This window comes from Suillus subaureus, assembly GCF_016647635.1.
Source record: "Suillus subaureus strain MN1 chromosome Unknown BJ212scaffold_22, whole genome shotgun sequence".
Lineage (NCBI taxonomy): Eukaryota > Fungi > Basidiomycota > Agaricomycetes > Boletales > Suillaceae > Suillus > Suillus subaureus.
Window position 1 is genome coordinate 155,934 of NW_024538578.1, and position 22,134 is coordinate 178,067.

A 22,134-nucleotide genomic window follows, 5' to 3' on the forward strand; every position below is an offset into this window, starting at 1 on the left:
ATAGAGTTGCAACTGATCAATTGAATTCGCGGCGACTTTGGTTGCCAACGCGTACTTAAAGCTTCTACATGGATCTTTATAACGTCCCAACCGTATGAGTATTCCTCGTCGTCTGATGATTCGTACACCTAGAGGCCATGATAATCTTGACGCATGCTGCGCCGCGGCGAACGTACTCACCACAGTCTTCGGTTTCATTTTTGATTCGTGATTCATGCTGGAAAAAAATCGAACGAATTTTAGAAGGAGGAAGATGAACCAGGGCTTTGATGAATTCCAATCGCGATGCCGAACCCCCTACCAACAGCTGCCAACCCAAGGTACACAATCTAGGTGATCAAGTTTAGATGTGCCGTAAAGCTGGTATTGGTTCATCAAGATCAGCAAGGCTTCTACTACTCCACGAGTGCATCGCGAACGTCTTCTAGGCCTTGCTACGGTGTTCCTTTAGGTTCCTGGCCAAACGCGGAAAGGTAGTCTGAGTGCAGTCCGGGACTCAGCTGCACATTATGATGGCGGAAAGATAGGGAAAAACTCCATCAAAGCGTTCTCGGCTCGCTTGCGCGGACCGGAGTACAATTTTTAAATCACGCAGTCATTCGCTGGTCTTCGAAATCTTGGTCCTGAAATCATCTGGCGAAGTGGGGACTTGAGGCAGTCATGGCGATAACAGGGGACCACTCTGGAATTCTGACTCAAGTAGCGTCAATTAAAATATGATACAGTATCCCGAGGCACGACAATACAAGAAGCAAGTTCACTTCCGGGCGAATGTAATCTGAAACGAAATGAGAGTAGTCCTTAAAGAAAAACGTATCCACAAACCTTGATCTTATTCTCTCCATCAAGCTTGTAGTTGTGAAGAGCATCTTTGGCAATCCCAGCGCTGCCTTCGTCCATGTATTCTACGAACGCGATGTCTTTTTTTGTTGGAATAAGCCGAACCTCGTGGAGGTTTGGGTACCTGAGGAAGTCAAGAACGGCCTTCCAACGCAGAGGTGTTTTACATACTGAGAAAAGAGGGCCATAAGCTGGTCCTTGGTAACGCTTTCGGGTAGGTTTTGAAGGAAAAGGATCTTGTTGGGAGGCAAGTATTCGTCTGGCATCTGGACGTTGGGACGCCTAGCTGCAGGAGCTGCAGCAGCTCCGTCAACTGCGAGGAATATAATTCAGCGTGTAGCTGGTGAATATAAAGCTGTAGCACAAACTTTCTGCAGCCATCCGCTTAGCCTTGAATTTCTGCTTCAAGGGGTTCGAATATCGCGTGCGTCCTGTACAATTCAACTCTTCTTAGCACTCGGTAACAAACTTTTTCGAGAATAACCCACTTTTTTGTTCAGCTCTCTTGGACGTGTGTTGTTCAAGGTTGGCAGCATCCAATCGTTTGACAACAGCATCGGATCGCGTCCGCGCAAATGTAATTTGCTAAGACAATCATGTGAGCGGAGAACGAGCTTAGAACTTAGAAATACGTACCATAGGTTTGGAGTAGAGAGGGAAGCCACGGACTTCCTTCATAGCTTTCTGTGCGATCTCTGGGGATGCGAACGAGACGAATGCTTGACCCCTCATTCTTAGGTTGCTATGCGCTACAACATCCAGCACCTCCCCATACGACTTGAACAAGCCTCTTAGTGAAGCCTTGAGCACTATAGAAAGAAGAGAGATCGGTTATAGCCAAGCTGTGGTATATTTCGATGCTCACCGTCGATCTTCACCTTCTCGTTGAGGTTTTGGATATAAAGGGTCTCGGAAACAATTTCATCCCCCTCTGGTTCAGGCGTCCCATTGTCTGCTAATGTTGGTGTGACATCTTGCATGGAGGACGAGTCCACTGGGGCTGCCTGTGATGTGGCCATAACTTGATAAGTGCGAACTTCATCGAACTCGGACTTACAGGGAATGCTTAGTAATCATTTCGTAAACAGCATTACATAAATTTAATCGTAACCACAAGCTCGTACATGTGACGCTAATTACTCAAGCGTTTATTGGAGCTATGGGTAACCAGTTGCCCGTGAACCCAACCGCAATATCTGCATACTTGGGTTCGCAATAGTGACTTCATGAAAACATATCATTGAAGCTTCTTTCTCAACGTGCTGGGAGATATTTCAAAGGCGGAGGGTCCACAGCTTTCGGCTTCAGCTTTGCAGAAGCAATAGCTGGAGGAGGCACATCCAAAGCTTCAGCGAAGTCTTTTCCGACAACTTGGTCGATTGGATTTATTGAATGACTTCGCAGAGTCGATATCAGTCAAAAGAGATACGATGGCGAATCACTTACTGATCCTCCAAATGATCCGTCATGCCCTGCACAGTCATTTTCTCCGGTTCTTCAGGCTTGTCATGGCAATGAGTGCACCGCCAAATTTTGCGCGGAGGTATTGTGGTGCTCGCGGCGGCTTCCTCCTGGCTCTGGCGAAGACTTCTAGCCTCCTCGTCCGAAATTTTCTCCCATTTCACAGTGGAGTCACTCCAATGCTTCTTAGCGCAATGTTTGACCTGTGATCTCTCGTCAATGCCATCCTACCTCAGTCCACAGATCAACTTACAGATTCTCGCCACGAACGGGCTATCATAGGTCTTTCCCCATCACAGCGGTTGCCATAGCTGCATTTTAGGCAGACCAGCCTAGGGTCCAGATCGTCGAGCTCCGACGCTGTTGCCACTCTCCAGTTTAAGTCGCATGCATGGAGGATGTTCTTCACGGTTTGGGAGGCCTTCTTATCGAATTCGAGATCGTCCGTGGACCACTCTCGTTGCATAGTACTTCCCGGGTACCCTTGGCCCATTTCAAACGTGTTGGGAGGGTGAAGTTCATCCCATGATCGTCGCCGGATCCGATTGCACCTATGGTGAAGATACTCCGGGAAGTACATGTACTGAGGCGAGTCATTAGGCTCAGGAATGTCTTCGCAAAGCCATACTCTGCACGTAAAGACAGCAGCAGCAAGTTTCTCGCATTGAATAGAGAGTCGGTCTTGCCAGTACGGTGGGTGAAATTCAAGCCGCCATAGTAAATCTGACCGCAAATCATGAATGGCGCAGCGCTTCCAAGTGTCGACTAGTTTATATAGCTCCTCACGAACGGGCTGAAAATCTTCTACGGTGATGGTCAGATGGGCAGGCAACTCCACGATATTGCGAACTTGTCGCATCCCAAAAAGATCGGCGGCAGTAGGCATGAGATACTTGTGATACCCTTTCTCCCGTTGCCAGTCACTATATATCGTTGCGACGAGGCTCTGTCGCTCCCTGATCTGCTGTTTTCTTTCTTGTTGAATGCGGAATTCGCGCATTTGGCCCATGAATTCAACCATTTTGTGTTGGATGTTTTGCCAGACTATTCAAAATCAGCGTTAAAGGAACACGAACGGTCCAAAGCAAATGAAAAGCCTTACTGCGATCGGTCAAGGGCCTTGGCTGCTTGACAAGTGGATGATCTTCAAAATGGGTCAACTTGTAGATTCGTGCAGTACGCTGATCTGGAAGCTTGTTGACATCTTCCTCCCAGCCAAGCTCATTCAACTTCTTCACGATACTGTAATTGTTGAGTAGGGAGCACCAGGAACTGAACACAAGACTTACGCGTCATAGCGTAAGCTTCTCAGATGGTCGAGTTCATCCCATCTACTCTGTTGTTCGCCTTCTATCCATTTCGTGCACAGAGTTGCATGCTGCATACACTCAACAAACAAGAATGAGCCTTTTGAAAACAGGAGGCATACCTCCTTTCGAACGAGCATCTCATCTCTCTTCGTTCCTCGAAGGACAGATCTTTCTTCTGGCCCGAGTTTTGACAACTCGTCGATCAACAATTCCCTGTCTGAAACCAGACAGCGAATGTCATGTCCTTGAAGGTAGAATCAAGTAAGGACATGCGCCAGTGAATGGACTGAAAACTAACGATTCTGCGTCATGCTCAATGACAAGCAATGGTGCAATTTTAATCCATATGCTTTTTTGAACTTATCATCGACAACCTCTGTGCTGAAGCGCCAGTCAGTAAGTCCACCATCATCAAGCAAGATCTAGCTTACCGCTCTTTAAAGCATTTTTGGCAGTACCTGACTCGAAGGTTCCAGTCGACACTGCGCACATTTGGTTTGAGACAATTCTAAGTAAGAAGGGTCGAATACATCCGAATGCTATGATTAGAACACTTACGTGACAGTGCGTATCGAACGCGAGGCTCGCATGCGCAGGCTCTGACATGTCATTAGCACAAGCAGGCATTCCATTTGCATTGGAGCGCGCAGCCATCCACACGGTCGTAGACGAGCGGTGCATCAGCACGGCGCGCAGAGCCTTGGTAGTGCGTGCGAGATGAAGTAAGTCGAGCGGAAGCAGCCTGCCAAAGATCTGGGCGCGATTATGATTATCTCGAGTGACTATATGACCAAGGATCTGGATTACCTCGAATAGGACATCCAAAGGTAATGATATAAGTATTTCAAGACTCTATTTTTGTGCTCGGGGACGATAGTTCTTCAGGAATTCTGTCGCATCTGCGGTGGTAGTTTTTGTAAAGCGCGTTTTAATTCCACCTCTTGCAAAGACGTGCTCCCATCCATTATTGGCGGTAATTTTGATCTTCTTCGTGACGTGCTCTGATTTCTTCTCGTCACTGTCCATAGCGAACGACCCAAAAAGATTAGAAAAGGACATCTTGGTGAGGGAAAAAATATCGAGCTTGATCTTGGACCAAGACGCGTCTAGTCACATTTGTGACAGACGCGAAACCGTGACAAATTTTGGAGGTACTTCTACGAACCTCGAGCAGAATCAGACCTGCTGGCTTGATATCGATGAAGAATTACATAACAATATCGCGGTGGGCCACGCAGGTATCTCAGATCCAAGGTGCTGAATTTCTTCTTTGCAGCGGAATTTCAATTAGACATTTTGCTTCTCGAAGTTGCGAAACAGACCATGGCTACTTCGCACCCTGCTCATCATACTCATACCTGCCATACGCTGGCTTCCACTGCTTGTCTTCTGCCTTGGTTCTCACCTCTTCTCTGCCCCAGCTAACTCCCTGGATGCCTTCATCAAAAGCCTGTTGTGCTACTGCTATTGCAACCTCGAGATTGGCTGCCGGAGCATCTTGAAAGTCGGGTAACAAGCCGCTGTCTGGATCTTTGAGTGCAGGAGAGAGAGCAGCAAGACGTTGTGCGCCTGCAATTATCATTCCGTCGGTCATTTGCCTGGATTGCGACAGCATGGAACCAAATCCAAGTCCAGGATAGATAAGAGCATCTGAAAGCAGCAGCGGTCAGTATGCACAAACGGAGTATTGAACAAGCTTACTGTTGCATTCAGCGATGCTGTAAGTTGCAAATGAGCTTGTGCATGATACCTGCGATATGACAAGCTTACACATAATCTTTGCCGTTCGGCATCTTAGCTGGTGGGAACGGGCTGCCCGTGGCGAGCAGGGCCATCCCTTCTGTCCAATCATTCGCGTCCTTCGGATCAACTTCCACCAGGTTGCTAGGGTTGCTGAGGGGGAAAATGATAGGTCTCTTGCAACCTTCCTTCATCGCCCTCACGACGCGCTCGGTGAAAGCGCCACCTTTCGTCGAACATCCTATTAAAACTGTCGGCCGTACTTTCCTGACGACCTCCAGAAGCTCAACCTCTCCTGCGTCATTAGTCGGAATATCGCTCCACTCTTGATCAGGTCGCACAAACTCTTGTAGTGCAGGACGTATCTTGTTAGGGCCAAGAGACTGCTTGATGAGACCAAATCGATCAACAAGGTAGAACTTCTTGTTGGCTTCCTCACGAGACACGCCAGTCTATGAGTATGATTGCATCCCGAACCTGTTTTGCAATACCAAGGCCCGCAGAACCCGCTCCGAAGATGACATAGCGTTGATCCGCCAGCTTCGACTTGGTCACCCCAATGGCAGCCATCAAGGCGGCCAGTGTAACCGCGCCAGTTCCTTGGCTACTGTGCGTTAGTGCTAATTGAAGCATGAGCAGCGGGTAGCCATACATATCGTCATTGAAAACAGAATGTTCATTCCGGTACAGCTCAAGAAGTCGCTGAGCATTGGTAACTCCAAAGTCTTCGAAGTGCAGCAGGCAGTGTGGATGATGTTTGCGGATCAACTGGACAAACCTATGGGGGTATTGCAAGTCTATGAGGCGGGACCAGGAGTTACGTCAAACTTACTTGTCGATGAATTTATCGTACTCATCACCCCGGACCCTTCTCGAAGGCCATCCCTGAGTTGTCTGATGAGCGAACGATAACGGCGATTTAGAAGTCACGCACAACATAAAGCTGATCGCTCAAGAGCCTTTCATTGTCAGTGCCGACATCAAGGGTCACACTGAACGCTTTCGCCGGGTTAATCCCACCCAATAACCTGTCACCGCATGAAGTGATAATAAATCAAGGGCAGGGCGAACGCACGTATATATCGCAGATTTGGCAGATGATATCTGGAACAACTGTTCAACAACGCGCTTTCGTGAGATATAAGTAGATTCCCACCCCGATTCCCTATGACGTCAGGTAATGATAAGAGCTGCAAGTGAGAGTAACGGAAATGCGCCTACTCCAACGCCTTGGTCGCCGATGCCTAGGATGGCCTCTGCATCCGTGCAGACTATCAACTCGATATCTTTGCCGCGGGTTTGTTCCAGGAAATCTTCCTCCATGGAGTCTTGGTCTGGGAATGTGAGAAATAACCCCTCGCTGCGACGAAAAAGATGAGAGTAGTTTTCAATCGCTTCTGCCTGTAATACAGTCAATCACTTGAACATCCGAGCCAAGACCAGAGCTTACTTCGGTAGGCGTGTATATAATAGAAGTCAACTCCTTGAGATGCCTGGATAGCAAGGAATAGTAAAGGACCCAGTTTTGTTCTTTGAGGCTCTGCAAGAATGAGTTCCTTTGTATTGGAGTGTCACGAGAATGCAGCTGATCATAGGCTCTATCGCATTGTTCTTCGATGGTGTTGATGCGAGAAGGGAGTCTCCCCGTTAGACCAAAATCATTACGCTCCTCTTTTGTGAAGGCTGTCCCTTTGTTCCAACGAGGTGAAGTGAGCAATGTCTCACCACGTAAGGCAACTTTGAATATGAGTTCTGAGTACATTGGAAATACCGTCTTGGCCAACTTTTGCGTAGTGCTGAGTTAGAGCTCCACACCCCCTAGCGGGCGCTAGCCACGCCATACAGTGGCAGTGACGGTTATTCGGCTTTCTCCGCGGCATTATATTGCTTGTGAAGGCGCTGAAACATCTTCAGCTTCAGTCTCCATTTCAATCCTAATTGTGAAGGGTTCTTTGTTTTGTGAAAACAGAACTTATCCACTGGTTGGCCTTTTGCGTGCCACGAACACTATGGGGCGCTGGACGCAGTATGACGAAGTACTACCTTACTTTCGACTTTGTCCTCGACAAGCTAACCCAGTATTTTTTAGGATGATTACAGGCTTCCAGAAGGCATAAAGCGAATTGGTTATGACGCCGACAGTGAGCGGTATTATTTCCGTGACCGTGAAGGATTGGTGTACAAAGGGCCAGAGGGTTCTGAATTCGGAGAGCTTACGCTAGGTATCAAGCTCCGGACGCTGTTTTGTTAGCGCTCACATCTCACACCTGCATACAGCGTCTGAAATACCTTCTTCCATCCCTCAAGAGGTAGACGAAGACAGTGACCTGGAAGCTGCTCCTACCGGCACTGACGGTTATCGCATGTTGGCTCTGGATGAGGTAAGTTCTCACTGTCACCGTCACTGCCCGCACCCTGTCTCAATTCGGTTGTAGAATGGTACCCGGTACAATCTCCGGGGAGGAGCTTATCGTACACTTTTCCCATTTTTTCTCATTATCGCTGTCGTCTTATTATTGGTCTGGCGTCTCGTCCTGTTACCCACACGCATTGCTCCCGTTCCATGCCCTTCAACGACCCTCTCATATATCGTGCAACCTGGAGACACTTGTTGGGATATTGCCAACGATCACAATTCCTCTCTAGACAAACTCCTTATTGTCAACCCCAAAGTGAACTGCGACAAGCTCATGCCTGGTGGACCGTGTTTGCGTGCCAGACGAAGGGATGTCCATCAGTGTCCGTTTCTAATGGCTTTTTATTTCAAAATATATTCCACGCAGCATAGTCTCATTTGTATATTATTGCTTGCATGCATATGGACATACATTTGGATATCGTATGCAATAACAGTTTAGATGACGTCAGAACCGAATTCAGTAGCGCAGCTGCACAGCCACTATATGCTTCTGTTCAACTTTCGCGCAGTCTCCACTGGTCTCCATCAAAACTGTGCTTTCTTTCTTCTTGCTTTCATTCTTTCACGAACTATCACGAACATCAGCTAAATAAGTCTTGCACAATGGCTTTTGATACCCACATGCGAAGGGGACACACTAGTAAGTTTTTGGTGTCTGTTTTATTCAGTCTGACTGACTTGCTGGATTTCAGTTGTATTGTCGTTGATCATCTTCTTCAGTATCATCGAGGTATGTGCACATTTTATTGCAACGACGAAATAATAAACCCCTGTGGTAGCTTGCAATATCAGCTTGGCTCACGTCACGTTTTAATGCCTACAACAACTACTTCAGTCTCACAGAACGAGACAGCACACGTTTTCTACTGTTCACTTCAATATGGACGATCGTATTTTCTGGTGCCTACATGCTTTTCTTCTTTTCTCTTCCAGACCATGTTTTGAGTAGTGTGGCTTCTCATATCTTCTTGTAAGTCAGCATCCTTTGCTTTGGACAGTAGAACTTGCTGACAGACTTGTAGCCTGTTTCTAACATGGGTCTTCTGGACCGCGGGCGCTGCAAGTATAACATCAGCTCTCGGTGGAGGGCTGAACTGCAAGTTAGTGCATCTTCTTGCTACGCTCTCTCATTTCTCACGTCCTATCTCCTTAGCACCCAGAGCATGTTCGTGTACTGCGGGCAAGCTTAACGCGCTAGAAGGTTTTGCTTGGGTTATTTGGTATGTGTTATTGATATGTATTTATCGCTTCTTTGTTTATATTCTTGCTAGGATTCTTGTAACTTTCGCAATCCTTGTTGTGCTCATACGTGGCATTATCGCGGCACGTCGAGGTGATGGAATGCGTGGGCCACTGATTGCATGAGCATGCAGGCTGTCCCCACTCAGTCCCTAGGCCGCCGCGCGCACAAGTTTAACATCATTAGCTTCTTCCAAATTGTAGGGCTTCTTTCTTTATATTTCTTCATTTTATAGACGATGCGCGACACCTGTTGTGTTACCTGTACTGCCCCATCTACCTCATGTCTTGTCGTTATTGCCGTAATTTTACGATTACTGACATATACCCGACATAGCTCATCACCCATTCCTCTGATGAAGTTCCAATACCACCTAGTCAGTGTCTTTGCACAGGCGCTCCTCCCGCGCAATGTTAAGTCAGTTTGAGTAACATAAGTGGCATACTCGGCTTTCAGTTCCATGATGTTGTGTTGAAGATGATTGTGTATTATTGGCGATCATTGATCAATCACCTCGTGCTAGATCCTATAGATAGACTACGATCTGTATGCCTAGAACCATTAGCAATCGTCAATAAAATTTTACGCTCGGTACAGCAGCTGACGTTGGCATGGAAATTTATCTGTATCATCACACGGGCGTCGACTAGATATCGCCGATCTTTTGGCTTCTTGTTCTCACTAAAGTTCACATCATCTGTTAATCTCATACCACCATGGCCTCTCAGACGTACCAACTCTTTTGCATTGGTAACCCCCTCCTCGACGTACAGGTTACCAACGGTGAGGAGCTGCTCAAGAAGTACGATCTGAAGGCCAACGATGCCATCCTTGCGGAGGAGAAGCACATGTCAATGTGAGTGTCTGATAACCGTTCTCTACATCAAACATTCATTGTCGACGCCCACAGCTACGATGAGATCGTGAAGAACTACAAGGTCACATACGTTGCTGGCGGTGCTTCTCAAAACGCTGCCCGGGGAGCTGCAGTAAGTTTTTATAACCTGTAATCTGACCTCAGGTTTCAGATAGTGACACTCCCACAGTATGTCCTTCCCCCCAATTCAGTGGTCTACACTGGCTGCGTGGGAGATGACAACCTGGCGGAGCAACTGCGGGCGGCAAACAAGCGTGAGGGCCTGCGAGAGGTCTACCTCGTCAAGCCAGGCCAAAGGACGGGTGCATGTGCCGTCGTCCTCACAGGGCACCATCGGTAAGGCCATCATCGTGGAATTTGTAGTATCAAACTCAATCGGTAATGTTAGCTCCCTGGTCACGACCCTCCAGGCAGCTGAGATGTTCGAGCAATCACATCTCTCTTCCCCTACCGTTGCTCCCTTGGTGGACGCCGCAAATGTCTTTTACGTAGAAGGCTTTTTCCTGACGCACGGCGCGTCCATTGTGCTCGAGCTCAGCAAAAAGGCATCCGCCGCTTCCAAGACATTCGCTCTAAACTTCTCGGCGCCTTTCATCCCGCAGTTCTTCGGCACCCAGCTGCAGTCCATTCTCCCCTACTGCGACATCATCATCGGCAACGAGACCGAGGCTGAGGCATACGCAGCTGCAAACGGTCTGCCAGACACCAAGGACCTTGCTGCGATTGCCAAGGCTGTTGCAATTTCCCCTAAATCGAACAAATCTCGTCCGCGTGTTGTGGTCTTCACGCACGGCGCTGAGTCCTACTATCTTGGTATCATCCGCCTGAACCTGATAGCCCTAAGATCTTCAGTGTCAGCCCCATCGACGACAAGTTCATCGTCGACACTAACGGTGCTGGCGATGCGTTCGCGGGTGGTTTCCTCGGCGCATACGTCGCTGGTAAGAGCTTCGATGAGTGTGTCGAGGTTGGACACAAGATGGGTGCTATGTGTGTTCAGCTTGTAAGTCGATGCTTTTTTGATATCAGGACACTCGCTGATTATGAATCCATTAGGTTGGTCCCCAGTTCCCGTGGCCCAAGGTCTCCGTTCTTTAAACACGAACTATCTTATACACTTCCTGAATTCTCTACATATATCACGCTTTCAACAGCGAAATTGTTGTATCCCTACACACACCGATGTTCTTCATCATTCGCTTTCCACAAGCATGTAGCAACTGATATTTCGAATCTATGATTTCGATGATAATTAAGACTAAAGTTTTACAAAAAGCTCCAATGTTATGCACGAAAGACAAGCTATGTATGCGTGAGTACAGTAAGGTAATGCATGTGAAGAATAGCGAGGAATATCATCAATAATCTAGAGTATGACTGTCATAGCGATGGAGGTGGGGATGCGAGGGATTCCTGGTTCAGTAGGTCCAGCATCAGATCATACACATTAGGTTCTGCAGCAGTCATCGCATTACCCACCTGAGTCAACAGCTCGGCTTCGAAGATACATATAAGCATCAACTTTCGAATCGCAAAATAATACAACGAACCTGGATTCAGCATAGGCTCTCCATCTTCTGTGAGCATGTGTTCCATCTCAGGTGGACGCTCGAAAGTGTGACTATGAGGTGGCGATTGGGTAGCATAAAATAGTTCAGGTGATTCTATATCGTGGCTGGACGTGAGTTCTGTTGACAATTCGTTTCGTTCATCGATACTACCTCCAGTAGAAGCCGAGCTAGAAGGGTGTGATACCGATCGAGGGTCCACATGGCTGGGTGAGTGTATGCTATCCGGTGCATGCGACGACTCTCTTTCTGTCGTTGACAAGGCGACTTCTACGGCGGTTTGATTGACCTTAAAAGATACCTTGTGATTTGTAGTTGGTGATGCTGGTGAGATGTCTAGTGAAGGGTCGATAACAGGAGATCGGGCTTCATTCCCATGGGTATTTCCTGCTCCCGACGTAGAGGGGTCGCCGCCACTGTGCATACTCGTCCTGGTAGGACTACTAGTACTCGATGAGTCATCACAGGGTGAAGGAGAATGTGGCTGGACACCGTTGTGCAGATGTGTCATGAGTTCAGAGGGTGATGGGCCTGGTGGTGGGTGAGGCATTCCGCGATAGTATGGATAGTAGGCAGGATGCGGATAGCCCATTGGTGTCATGGGCGGCGGTTGCGACCCGTCAGGAATCCAGGCGCCTTGGGGCCATGTTGCCTGATGTAATCGAGCCGATGATGTCGGGAGTCCAATGTTGGGGGGATATTGACCTTCAACGATGACTCCAAGGGGAGGTGGCATGTATGCTGTCAAAATTAAGAGGGTGAAGTAGGTCGAGAGCAAATGTACCTACCACCTGCAGGCATAGTGTGTTGACGATAATAACTGTGTGGGCCTTGCGAACCGCCAGGGGCACCAAGGGAGGGTGGAGCACCATCGTTTGGATTCTCTGCGCCTTTCGATGACGGCGATGGACTTCGACTGTGAGCTTGCGACCCTGATGCCCGGGGCTCAGTGCTGCCTTTCTTCTTCTCGACCTCCGTGGGTTCGATGATTACACCGTTGTGTCTGTATGTGAATCCAATCAGATAAATTGGCTGACACTCAATATATGACCATGCCTCGACTTCTGATGCCTCCGTAGTGCATCAGTCTGCAAGATTCACATGTTAATTGCATCATATGAATGATGGTGATCAGAGAATAACGTACTCGTGTAAACGTAGCATCACATTGCGGACACGCACTACAGGGGCAGACCCACGTCAGAACCGCGTCTCGTATCATACATGCTTGATTAAGTACTTACAAACCTGGCACGGAGTGTAATTTGGTAGTTCGCTGGTGCCGTTTCAGATCGGCCTCCCGAGCAAACTGCTTGTTGCAACCATCGATTTTGCACGGCCATACCCCAGTCTCTGTCACCTTTTTCTTCTGAGTCGTCTTTCTCTTCTGAGACTCTTTTTTCTGTTCCGGCTATAGTTCAGCCACAATGAATTCAGGTGGCTGATAAGCACAATTCAGTCCGCGAGTACTACGTACTGTCTGTTTTGCTTGTCGAACCATCTTGGATGGTGCGCTGCACTAGATCAGCTGTTCAGACTTAAGATGATCCTGATTTTTTTTGTTCAGAATTTATTGGGGCTGGATTGCCTTGTCAATATGCGCCGTGGCTAAACCTGTGGCTGACGTCCGTGCGGCGGCGGGGGAATTTGGGCGATGGCAGACTGTGGCAGAAGGTGTCCGCGACTCGTGGCATTAGCACGGAGGCTTATGTCATCTTGCTAATTTAGGCAGCTCTTCAAGTTCGTAAATTTAACAATAACGTCGTCGTCCTGCAGAAATACGTGGTAACTGAGCGGCGGTGAAGAAATAGGGATGATTACAAAAAATACAACAATAACATGGCCAAAAATATACGCCTATATGAACAAATATAATATACCGTTCCAGTAGAATATTCCTCCGCAGTGACTTCATAACCTTGTGTAACTCTACCGCAGCGCGTGCACAGTCAAATCAATCAGGTTGTAATAAAAAGCTGTCACAACTTGACCTGCAAGGTTGTCTTCGACAGACCACATAGAACTTATGACACTGCGAAATCCGGATAATTGTATGGCCACAGCAAGGTGGATTGACTCGTCGAGGTTCTCCGTATTGCCCACGGTAGTATCGGGCAAGCCGATAAGAATGCAACTCCGGGTTCTGCCAGCTGAATTGGGTGATGTCCCTAATCATTAAGGGTTCATCGCGCATTGCGAATTCCGTCGAAGGTTTCCAGACCTGTGTTACCGCCTTGAACGTTGAACGTCCTTCCACTGACGAAGACGGCCAGCGGCCGAGCCTTGCAACGTTGAGTACTGAGCTGTAGCAATCAGAAGGCTACCTAGTGATTTGGTGAGACTGCTCAGTATATCTATAGCAAGGATTCGAAGACCCTGTTATATAGACGCTTCTCTGTTAGACTACAGTGCTGTGTATATACCGTACAATTGTGAGCACGCTGGCTTACTGGAGTTCCCATAATCTACATAGATACTGTCCGCGATACTGAAACACAAGCTTTCAGTGTCACTGCCTTTTGGCGTAGCAGTTAAGCGGACGACAGTCTTGACTAAGTTACAACAATTATCAAAAAATAAATACACCTGAGTGACCTACAACGCCTCAATTAACTCGGGGGCAGCGGGTGTCACTTCGGGTGAAGCAAGCGCATTAGTCTCAACAGCAGACATAACGGACATAGCAGCGGACGAGGTAGAACTGGGTGATGCAGTACCAGGTTCAGTATCCGCGCTGTTAACGTTCAGAAAACAAATCATCCAATGGGTAGAGAGACTCACTCGGAATGCTGTGAAGGCAGCTCTTCATGGGTATTCTTTGGTCCGTCGAAGTAGCCTTCTAAGCGGGTGCCGTCTTCAGCGATGCCGCAGAAACTGGTGACATTAGAACTTGTATCACTGATCGATGAATAAGGCCCTAGAAAACTTACTCGACAATTTGTTTCCAGTATGTCTCGTGATCGAACTTGAAATCAAAATCGCCTCCAAATTCTGAGTCTAGCTGAGACTTTGGAATGAGGTCAAGAAGATCAGGATTAAACCTCATCTATAGTCCGTCGAGTCACGTTTCCTACGCAGATACAGAATAACGCGCACCTTGTCCCGGGTGACAGGGTCCAAGAACGGTGAAATGCCTTTGTAGAAGAAATTGAGCAGCATTGGGAGGTTGGTGACGATTGCGCGACCGAGAGTCTCTACATAGTGTTGCTGAAGTATCGTAAGTACTTTACTGGCGACGGAAATCGAAGGGTTGGTGCGAAGTGTCGTGGATTTATAATCTACGATGATAACCAGTGACTCTTGTCCTGGGGGCATCAAATCCTTGGCACGTTCTCTGCACTTCTGTGAGATGACGTGGAATGACAGGACCAAGGACGTACAGCCACCAAACGAGGTGTCTTAACTGCCTAGGACTGGTTTCGGTGTTTTCGCGACCAGGACGCATATAGATGATGGGCCTGCCATCTTTATCGAACCCATTTAAGAGGCTGCGTTCCGTTGATCAACTCTGATTTAATATGAAGTGTGGAAGGAGCTACATACATTTTCCCTGTCTCGGCTTCTATCTTCACCTGAGTTTTGGCAACTGTGTATGCATTAATATTATCTTCGAGTTGAATATGTACATACCTCATCAGGTCTGATTAACTCCGGTCGGAACTCTCTCCTCCATTTGATTGTTCCCTCTATTCTACGCTTCGCATCAGGGAGTTTCCATTTTGCCGCGCGCATGTACCGAGGCATAGTATCTGGCTTGTTCAACCATCGCAACTCCCATTTATAGTACGGGTCTAACGGGTCCAGAAGCAGGGTATCTGTGTACTTTTTATGACGATTCAGGTAACGGTTAAACAGAAAGAAAAGTGCCATACCTCCCGTAATGCCTTTATATGGGCTTTTTGCTCGTCGGAATACTGGTATATGGGCTGCACGGCAGTGCCTGGCTCTGGGGTAGTAAGGACAGCATTGACCATGGTGTGAAATGAAGAGCTCGGTGAAAGAAATTGAACAAATACCGTGACTACCGTGCCACACGTATGCTCACATAGCACATGGTGGACTTAGTAATAGATAGGGTGCTGACATTTCTGGCAGCGTGGGAACACTAGAGAGATCATTTTGTAGTTAGTTTTGTGCTCATCGTTCTTGCCAGCGTTCACGAGTTATTCGCAGCCATGCATCTTATGTATACGCTAGACGAGAGTGGGAACAGGATATACACTCTGAACGTGAGCATTTTCACTGTCATGGAGAGGCTCTTGTCTGACTTGCTATTTCAGAAAACAACGAATACAGGCCGAATCACCAAGTCTGCACACCCAGGTTCGTCTCTCCTGATGTCATTTTTTCTGGTTCAAGAGCGTGCGTCGCTTGGTATCTGATACTCTTTTCCTGTACAGCACGTTTCTCGCCCGATGATAAATTCTCGAGGCACCGTGTTACTCTTAAAAAGCGCTATGGTGTCCTGTTAACTCAGCTCCCTAGCAAGCCTATGTGAAGGGTTTGGCGTCTGCCGGATAAAATCGCATCCGAGCACCATCCCCACCTCTGCCGAATTATACCTCGTCGCACGAGTTATAGAGTACGCCGTGTAATAACATGTTCTCGTGGTCCCATTGTTAAGCCGTTGCTGTTGGGTGTTTGATGACGCGACTTGATTTATTTTGCTGGTTCGTATGCCTTCATGCAAGTTCATTGACCTTTTCAGTACCTCTACGGGCGGGACCAATGAAAGGCGTGTATCTATCCATCGTGCCTGTGCTCACTATAGCTGTGGGCATCACTCATGCAACAGCAGCCATTTGGCCATAGAAATATTCTTAGGATCGCCGATGGCTATGTGCCAACTGTTTGCGAGAAGAGCGGGATCGCACCACCATCCACAATAGCAACAGGGCAGAGTGCCATTCAAGTAGCTCACTACAGTCTATTCACTCGCGAGATTTGGATATGGACTCACTCATTATCCAATCAGTCGCTCAAACTGTACTTTCCCTTTGAATGTCTTCTGGTCACTCGTACCTCCAATGCACACAGCTGTTCCTGGATAAATTGGCGCTGACGGCGTCCACAATACCAGTGTGGGTAGGAATGTGTGAGAAATTGTGCATAGAAATAAATGCTACTACATCGACTTTAGCATTGGCAATGCTTGATGCTTAAAATTTGAAAGCTTGACAGGTTCGTCCCCATGTTGCTTAGAGTATAGCCGCATGTGCAGACAAATGATTGGCTAAACGATGTACTGTGGTTAATTATGGGCCAAGATTTTTCACCTGTAGAGTCCAACAATCACGCCCTTAGCTTGACCGGTATGCTGTCTCTTGTACTGTTATCATTCAGAATACTTTGTTTTCTAATGAGTGTAGACATGACGATTTGAACGCTGAGCAATGGAAACGCACTGATTTTTGCATAAAGAAATCAACGTGTGTCAGCCGAAAATAGTCACTTGGTTGTTGACCTGCTCGTGGCAAAAAAGACGTATTGAGAGGCCTTTTGCCTTGCGCCACCACACGGGGCATTAGCTATTTCCCATTCACTTCAATCGAATCCGCCGCTCTTTTCTCCTCACCATCACAATCGACTTTCAAAGCGGCGCTGACATCACGACAGCGACCACGTCAGGGTGATTCTAAACATTCCTTGACCCAAAAACAATGGATTATCGTGATCAAAGACCTCCACGGTCTGCCTACCACCAGCAGTATCGCCCGTCGCCTCCGCAGTCTCCTCCCGTCTACCCAGAACGGCAGTATTCTGGGCATAACCATTCATCTTCGCCGTCACCTGCGAGCGCCCACTCGCAGCAGCGCCCACCCTTCAACCAGTCTCAAGAGGGCAGGACACCAAATATATCTTTCCGAGATACTGAGCGTGGTGATAGGCAGAGTGCCCTGGATCAGCAACGCCAGCGTATACTGCCCTCTGCATACGAAAATCAACTTTCACCTACTTTTGCCAAGTCTGATGGAGCAGATTACCTCGATCCTGCACGAGTGGGGCGGAAGAAGAGTTTAGTAAAACCAGACAGGGAGAAGATCGAACCTGGCCACAGGCAATGGCACTACCGCACTCATGCAGCACAGATGCAGAACGAGGGGACTGGCAGAGTGGGCGTCCAGCCGTCGAGTGCGTATTTCCGCCCCGGTAGCATGTTATCTAACTCGTCATTTTAGCTACTGGTAATTATCCGCAGAAAGCAATGCTCCGCAGAGGAAAATCCTTTCTCGCGCGTGAAGAGGACGTGCAGGAGTCGGGACTTGCCCTCTTTAAACGGGGTGCAACCCTTCGGCGCAAGCGCCCAGCGTCGACTCAGTCTGCCGCACCACTAACAGTCCCTGACCGCCAGTCGCGCAAATGTCTTGACAGTATTGGACCAGGGCCAAAGGACGGGTGGTTTATTTACTGCTACATCATTACCTGTTGGATCCCTCACTTCATGCTCCGGGCATGCGGTAGGCATTTTTGTATGGTTTCGTTGCGTGATTGCTTATTTTATGTCAGGTATCCGCACGCCAGATGCGCAACGTGCATGGCGCGAGAAAATAGGTCTCATAGGCATCATCTTGTTAGAGATGTCCGGTGTCGGTTTCATCACATTCGGCTTCACAGAAACCGTTTGCGGCATTCCTCCAAATCGATTCCACCAGGGCCAGATTCAGAATAATTCGGTGATCATCCATGGCTATGACTATGACTTTTCCAACTTCAAGCATCCAGCCGTGGGGCCGTTCAACGGATCAACAAACCCGCTTCTGTATGGCGGGTGGGACCTGGCCAGTAATGACGCAAGCTTCCTGTTCCAGATCACCAATGATAATTGCTTGGGCATCATTACGAGGGCGAACGGTTCCAGTATCACGGGCAGTGGACAATTATTGGACTGGTACTTCCCCTGTAATGTGTACAATCCACAGTCAAACGCACAGAATGTGTCCGGATACGGAGACTCGACGAACTGTCATGTATCATCCACAGCGAGGCAGGGACTAGCTGCGATGAAGCCTGAGGGGGAGGTCTACTACACGTGGGATGATGTCGCAGCTCCCGATCGTAATTTGGCCGTGTTCGAGTCGTGAGTTTCCACGTAGTTAATATTTTCTTGTTTTCACCCCTTTTCTAGAAAAGTTCTCGACCTAGATCTCCTGCAGTGGCTCAGTACCACTGAGGTGCAGTACCCTGCTCTTTTCGATGAGATGAAGAATGCAGACGGAACGTACAATGGAAAAGACCTTTCTATGATGTTCATGCGAGCAAACCAGCGCCAGGTCGGCATGTGCCTCGAGGACGTAATCACGGTCGGGTTTATCGATACTAATTCGATCGGTTGCGTTGCCTCTTCGGTCGTCCTCTATCTGTCCCTCGTTTTCATCATCGGTGTCGTCTCTATTCGCTTTGTCATGGCTGTCCTGTTTTCATGGTTTTTCTCATGGAAACTTGGTAATTTCCCGCGGGAGACATATGAGCAACGCATGCAGCGCTCGGCCCAGATTGAGGACTGGTCAAATGACATCTACCGGCCTGCACCGAGCGAGTATCGTCCCAACGTGGGCAAGAACGGGTTACGGAATGGGAAGGTCGGAAAAAAAGGATTCTTTCCGTCTACCTCTCGCTTCACACCACAGGAAAATATGCCTAAGGGCGCCTCTCCTCGGCCTACCACGAATTACGGAATGGTAGATCCCTACAAGCGGAACACCACATACTCCACCAAAGCTTCTCCTAAAGTCAGTCCCCCTGATACACCATACCGTCAATCAAGAAGCACCATGTCGTTTGGCGACATAACATCCCGCAATATTTCCCCTCGCTCCGCGTTCCTTGATACACCCTGTCCGTTCCCTCTGCAGAATGTTGTACCCCAGCCTCCCCCCGATTTCGAACCGTTCAACTTCCCCCTCGCGCACACTATTTGCCTAGTCACGGCGTACTCAGAGTCTGTCGAGGGTCTTCGTACAACGCTTGACTCCCTCGCCACAACGGATTACCCTAACAGCCACAAGCTCATTCTGGTCATTGCAGACGGTATGGTCAAAGGTGCTGGTAACACAATGACGACGCCGGAGATCTGTCTGTCGATGATGAAAGACTTTGTCATCCCACCACATGAGGTCGAGCCACACTCTTATGTTGCCATTGCAGATGGGCACAAGCGTCATAACATGGCAAAGGTCTACGCCGGTTTCTACGATTACGATAATGCCTCGGTCGAGGTGTCGAAGCAGCAGCGCGTCCCGATGGTTGTCGTCGCCAAGGTCGGCAACCCGCTGGAGACAAACGATGCAAAACCCGGAAACAGAGGCAAGCGTGACTCGCAAATCGTGCTCATGGGGTTCTTGCAGAAGGTCATGTTTGACGAGCGGATGACGACGTTTGAGTATGAGTTCTTCAACTCTATCTGGCGCGTGACGGGTGTCAGCCCAGATCGATATGAGCTTGTGCTTTGCGTTGACGCGGATACAAAGGTATTCCCGGATTCGCTGACGCGCATGGTGTCGTGCATGGTTGTGGACGTTGAGATTATGGGTCTGTGTGGAGAGACAAAGATTGCGAATAAGGCGGATAATTTCGTGACGATGATGCAGGGTATGTTTTGTCTGTTGGTGATTGTTGGAACCTAACCCTAACCCTTGTTTTTTTCCTCGCAGTCTTCGAGTACTACATCTCACACCACATGACTAAGGCGTTCGAAGCCATGTTCGGTGGTGTCACTTGTTTGCCCGGTTGTTTCAGCATGTACCGGATCAAGGCTCCCAAAGGTGACACTGGGTACTGGGTTCCAGTCCTGGCAAACCCCGATATCGTGGAACGGTACTCGGAGAACGTTGTCGACACTTTGCACAAGAAGAACCTGTTGCTCCTCGGAGAAGATCGATACCTCACAACCCTCCTACTCAAGACATTCCCGCGGCGCAAGAACATGTTCTGTCCCCAGGCAGTCTGCAAGACCATCGTCCCTGACACCTTCCGCGTTCTGCTCTCCCAACGTCGTCGGTGGATTAATTCGACGATCCATAATCTGTTTGAGCTCGTTCTTGTCCGTGATCTTTGCGGAACGTTCTGTTTCTCGATGCAGTTCGTCGTGGGTATGGAGCTTATGGGAACGCTCGTCCTGCCTGCCGCTATTAGTTTCACTCTCTACCTCATCATCATATCTATCATCCCCGGCGGTGCCAATACTACCATCCCTCTCGTGCTGCTTGCTATCGTCCTTGGTTTACCCGGTCTCCTCATTGTCGTAACGTCACGCAAGGTCGCTTATGTCGGATGGATGATCATATATTTGATTTCGTTGCCCATATGGAACGGTCTTCTCCCTGCCTATGCGTTCTGGCACTTTGATGACTTCTCATGGGGCCAGACTCGGCAAGTTGCAGGTGACAAGGGTAGCAACCATGGTGATAAGGAGGGAGAATTCGACTCTTCGCATATCGTCATGAAGCGTTGGGCTGAGTTCGAGCGTGATAGGCGGTGGAAGAATGGGGTGCAATCTCGTGATTCAACTCTGTAAGTCTTGTGATTGGTGGCATGCTCCGTTTCTTATCGCTGACTTCCATTACAGCAATAATCGGTACTCAATGGCATCAAACTCTGATGTTAACCATAATGGTGGTCTTGATTCATCGACAACGGAGTCTACACCCAGTGTGCCGTACGCCTCTGGTACTCGGTCAAGACACGACAGTAATGGCCTTCTTACGCTCCCTGCACCACTTTACGCCAGTAAGAACCCCACCTCCGTAACACCAGCCTCGTCAGCCGCTATGTCGCGCTCTAGCGAGGACGTTGTTTATTCAGACGGCGGCTCCACCTCTAATCAACGACTTGTTTCTACACCGCAAGACCAGTACATCGACTCGTATACTGAATCTCCGCGGTACCCTCAGTTTGACGCTCACGTTGCCCGGGCAGGGGGTGTTCTTCGCAATCAGACCATATCTAGCCAGTACCCTGGAGAGACCCAGAACCCATTCCGCTCTGAACCACATGTGGCTACGTATGATGATCAGCATGGTGGCTATAGCGCCGAACCGGAAGATATGTTGCCGCCACCTGTGCCCAGCAAATATCAACAAGGAGGCCGTGGGGTCAGCTTGTCTGACAACGGACCTGTTCCTGGGCCTGAGGGTGTCCGTAGGGTAGCGAGACCATCAGTCCGTCGGCCCACATCACAGGCGCCTCAGAACCGATACTCTCGTTCATCGACGGCGTTCAATCTGCCACCTGGTGCGGCACCTCCACAGCCAGGGTATGGAAGCGGATATTAAAGACTCATTCTATTTTTGATTTCATGTGACATTTTTCGATACCAGGTTCCAAACTTTTGGCTGGCCAGTGAATTTACGGATGCTCTTCGTTTACTCTCTTTGGACTCACACGTGTTCTATGATGATACATTACGACTTTTTTCATCCTTCCCGTCTTTCGTTGACTTTATCTTAGCATGCGTTGTTTGGTCTCGACAGCGCAAAACGCAACATCTCTGTAATGTTTCAACTTTGATGCATAAGCTATCGCTCAGATTTATTACATGCATGATGCATCGTCCACTCCTTATAGATACTAGAGGACTTCTTTTCGTATAAAAGCCAAGTCTCAAATACAACCCAGGGTTATTGTCGAAGTATTTGGTTTGCACAAATAAGGGAGGTCGTGGTAGCCTTGAGGCGCTGGGG

At 48.5% G+C, this 22,134-nt stretch overlaps 10 protein-coding genes across 10 annotated transcripts; 5 read left to right on the top strand and 5 right to left on the bottom strand.

The window, feature by feature from the left end:
- Nucleotides 1-615: 615 nt before the first annotated feature.
- BJ212DRAFT_1364280 (uncharacterized protein) lies at nt 616-1,857 on the bottom strand. The gene is made up of 7 exons (XM_041336021.1): nt 1,706-1,857; nt 1,477-1,649; nt 1,329-1,425; nt 1,209-1,271; nt 1,012-1,153; nt 826-964; nt 616-778 (listed from the first exon to the last, which is right to left on the bottom strand). Exons 1-7 carry the CDS (start codon nt 1,818-1,820, stop codon nt 758-760), a joined length of 750 nt encoding a protein of 249 aa, XP_041191515.1. The 5' UTR covers nt 1,821-1,857; the 3' UTR covers nt 616-757.
- Nucleotides 1,858-2,094: 237 nt separating this feature from the next.
- On the bottom strand, nt 2,095-4,670 carry BJ212DRAFT_1482234 (uncharacterized protein; the record flags this gene model as incomplete). The annotated part of the gene is made up of 10 exons (XM_041340384.1): nt 2,095-2,236; nt 2,287-2,504; nt 2,555-3,345; nt 3,404-3,543; nt 3,591-3,679; nt 3,731-3,855; nt 3,910-3,992; nt 4,043-4,119; nt 4,170-4,393; nt 4,484-4,670. The coding sequence occupies 10 exons, from the start codon at nt 4,668-4,670 to the stop codon at nt 2,095-2,097; spliced, it is 2,076 nt and encodes a 691-aa protein (XP_041191516.1).
- Nucleotides 4,459-7,535, bottom strand: BJ212DRAFT_1514481 (uncharacterized protein). The gene is made up of 10 exons (XM_041341668.1): nt 6,802-7,535; nt 6,573-6,752; nt 6,427-6,455; nt 6,286-6,379; nt 6,184-6,236; nt 6,004-6,129; nt 5,829-5,955; nt 5,382-5,803; nt 5,313-5,329; nt 4,459-5,261 (listed from the first exon to the last, which is right to left on the bottom strand). Exons 1-10 carry the CDS (start codon nt 7,111-7,113, stop codon nt 4,939-4,941), a joined length of 1,683 nt encoding a protein of 560 aa, XP_041191517.1. The 5' UTR covers nt 7,114-7,535; the 3' UTR covers nt 4,459-4,938.
- On the top strand, nt 7,361-8,102 carry BJ212DRAFT_1447689 (carbohydrate-binding module family 50 protein; the record flags this gene model as incomplete). Its single annotated transcript, XM_041338435.1, has 5 exons — nt 7,361-7,387; nt 7,441-7,573; nt 7,629-7,732; nt 7,787-8,048; nt 8,071-8,102. The coding sequence occupies 5 exons, from the start codon at nt 7,361-7,363 to the stop codon at nt 8,100-8,102; spliced, it is 558 nt and encodes a 185-aa protein (XP_041191518.1).
- A 150-nt stretch (nt 8,103-8,252) lies between these two features.
- Nucleotides 8,253-9,604, top strand: BJ212DRAFT_1364293 (uncharacterized protein). Its single transcript, XM_041336022.1, has 6 exons — nt 8,253-8,427; nt 8,550-8,740; nt 8,793-8,870; nt 8,931-8,990; nt 9,042-9,209; nt 9,347-9,604. Exons 1-5 carry the CDS (start codon nt 8,374-8,376, stop codon nt 9,133-9,135), a joined length of 477 nt encoding a protein of 158 aa, XP_041191519.1. The 5' UTR covers nt 8,253-8,373; the 3' UTR covers nt 9,136-9,209; nt 9,347-9,604.
- On the top strand, nt 9,254-10,985 carry BJ212DRAFT_1514517 (Ribokinase-like protein; the record flags this gene model as incomplete). Its single annotated transcript, XM_041341669.1, has 6 exons — nt 9,254-9,866; nt 9,921-9,999; nt 10,057-10,223; nt 10,276-10,686; nt 10,725-10,890; nt 10,944-10,985. The coding sequence occupies exons 1-6, from the start codon at nt 9,727-9,729 to the stop codon at nt 10,983-10,985; spliced, it is 1,005 nt and encodes a 334-aa protein (XP_041191520.1). The 5' UTR covers nt 9,254-9,726.
- A 178-nt stretch (nt 10,986-11,163) lies between these two features.
- BJ212DRAFT_1364304 (uncharacterized protein) lies at nt 11,164-13,160 on the bottom strand. The gene is made up of 9 exons (XM_041336023.1): nt 12,933-13,160; nt 12,700-12,866; nt 12,603-12,636; nt 12,512-12,543; nt 12,244-12,458; nt 11,609-12,196; nt 11,438-11,551; nt 11,367-11,383; nt 11,164-11,300 (listed from the first exon to the last, which is right to left on the bottom strand). Exons 1-9 carry the CDS (start codon nt 12,954-12,956, stop codon nt 11,268-11,270), a joined length of 1,224 nt encoding a protein of 407 aa, XP_041191521.1. The 5' UTR covers nt 12,957-13,160; the 3' UTR covers nt 11,164-11,267.
- Nucleotides 13,161-13,753: 593 nt separating this feature from the next.
- Nucleotides 13,754-15,544, bottom strand: BJ212DRAFT_381318 (CRAL/TRIO domain-containing protein). The gene is made up of 9 exons (XM_041343057.1): nt 15,328-15,544; nt 15,086-15,277; nt 14,999-15,027; nt 14,836-14,943; nt 14,552-14,789; nt 14,386-14,501; nt 14,237-14,329; nt 14,055-14,156; nt 13,754-14,002 (listed from the first exon to the last, which is right to left on the bottom strand). Exons 1-9 carry the CDS (start codon nt 15,427-15,429, stop codon nt 13,987-13,989), a joined length of 996 nt encoding a protein of 331 aa, XP_041191522.1. The 5' UTR covers nt 15,430-15,544; the 3' UTR covers nt 13,754-13,986.
- On the top strand, nt 15,328-16,097 carry BJ212DRAFT_381309 (H/ACA ribonucleoprotein complex, subunit Nop10). Its single transcript, XM_041343056.1, has 4 exons — nt 15,328-15,579; nt 15,629-15,684; nt 15,736-15,778; nt 15,856-16,097. The coding sequence occupies exons 2-4, from the start codon at nt 15,631-15,633 to the stop codon at nt 15,951-15,953; spliced, it is 195 nt and encodes a 64-aa protein (XP_041191523.1). The 5' UTR covers nt 15,328-15,579; nt 15,629-15,630; the 3' UTR covers nt 15,954-16,097.
- A 1,018-nt stretch (nt 16,098-17,115) lies between these two features.
- BJ212DRAFT_1274942 (glycosyltransferase family 2 protein) lies at nt 17,116-21,726 on the top strand (the record flags this gene model as incomplete). Its single annotated transcript, XM_041331185.1, has 6 exons — nt 17,116-17,587; nt 17,635-17,913; nt 17,963-18,533; nt 18,582-20,044; nt 20,107-20,965; nt 21,021-21,726. The coding sequence occupies 6 exons, from the start codon at nt 17,116-17,118 to the stop codon at nt 21,724-21,726; spliced, it is 4,350 nt and encodes a 1,449-aa protein (XP_041191524.1).
- Nucleotides 21,727-22,134: the final 408 nt, after the last annotated feature.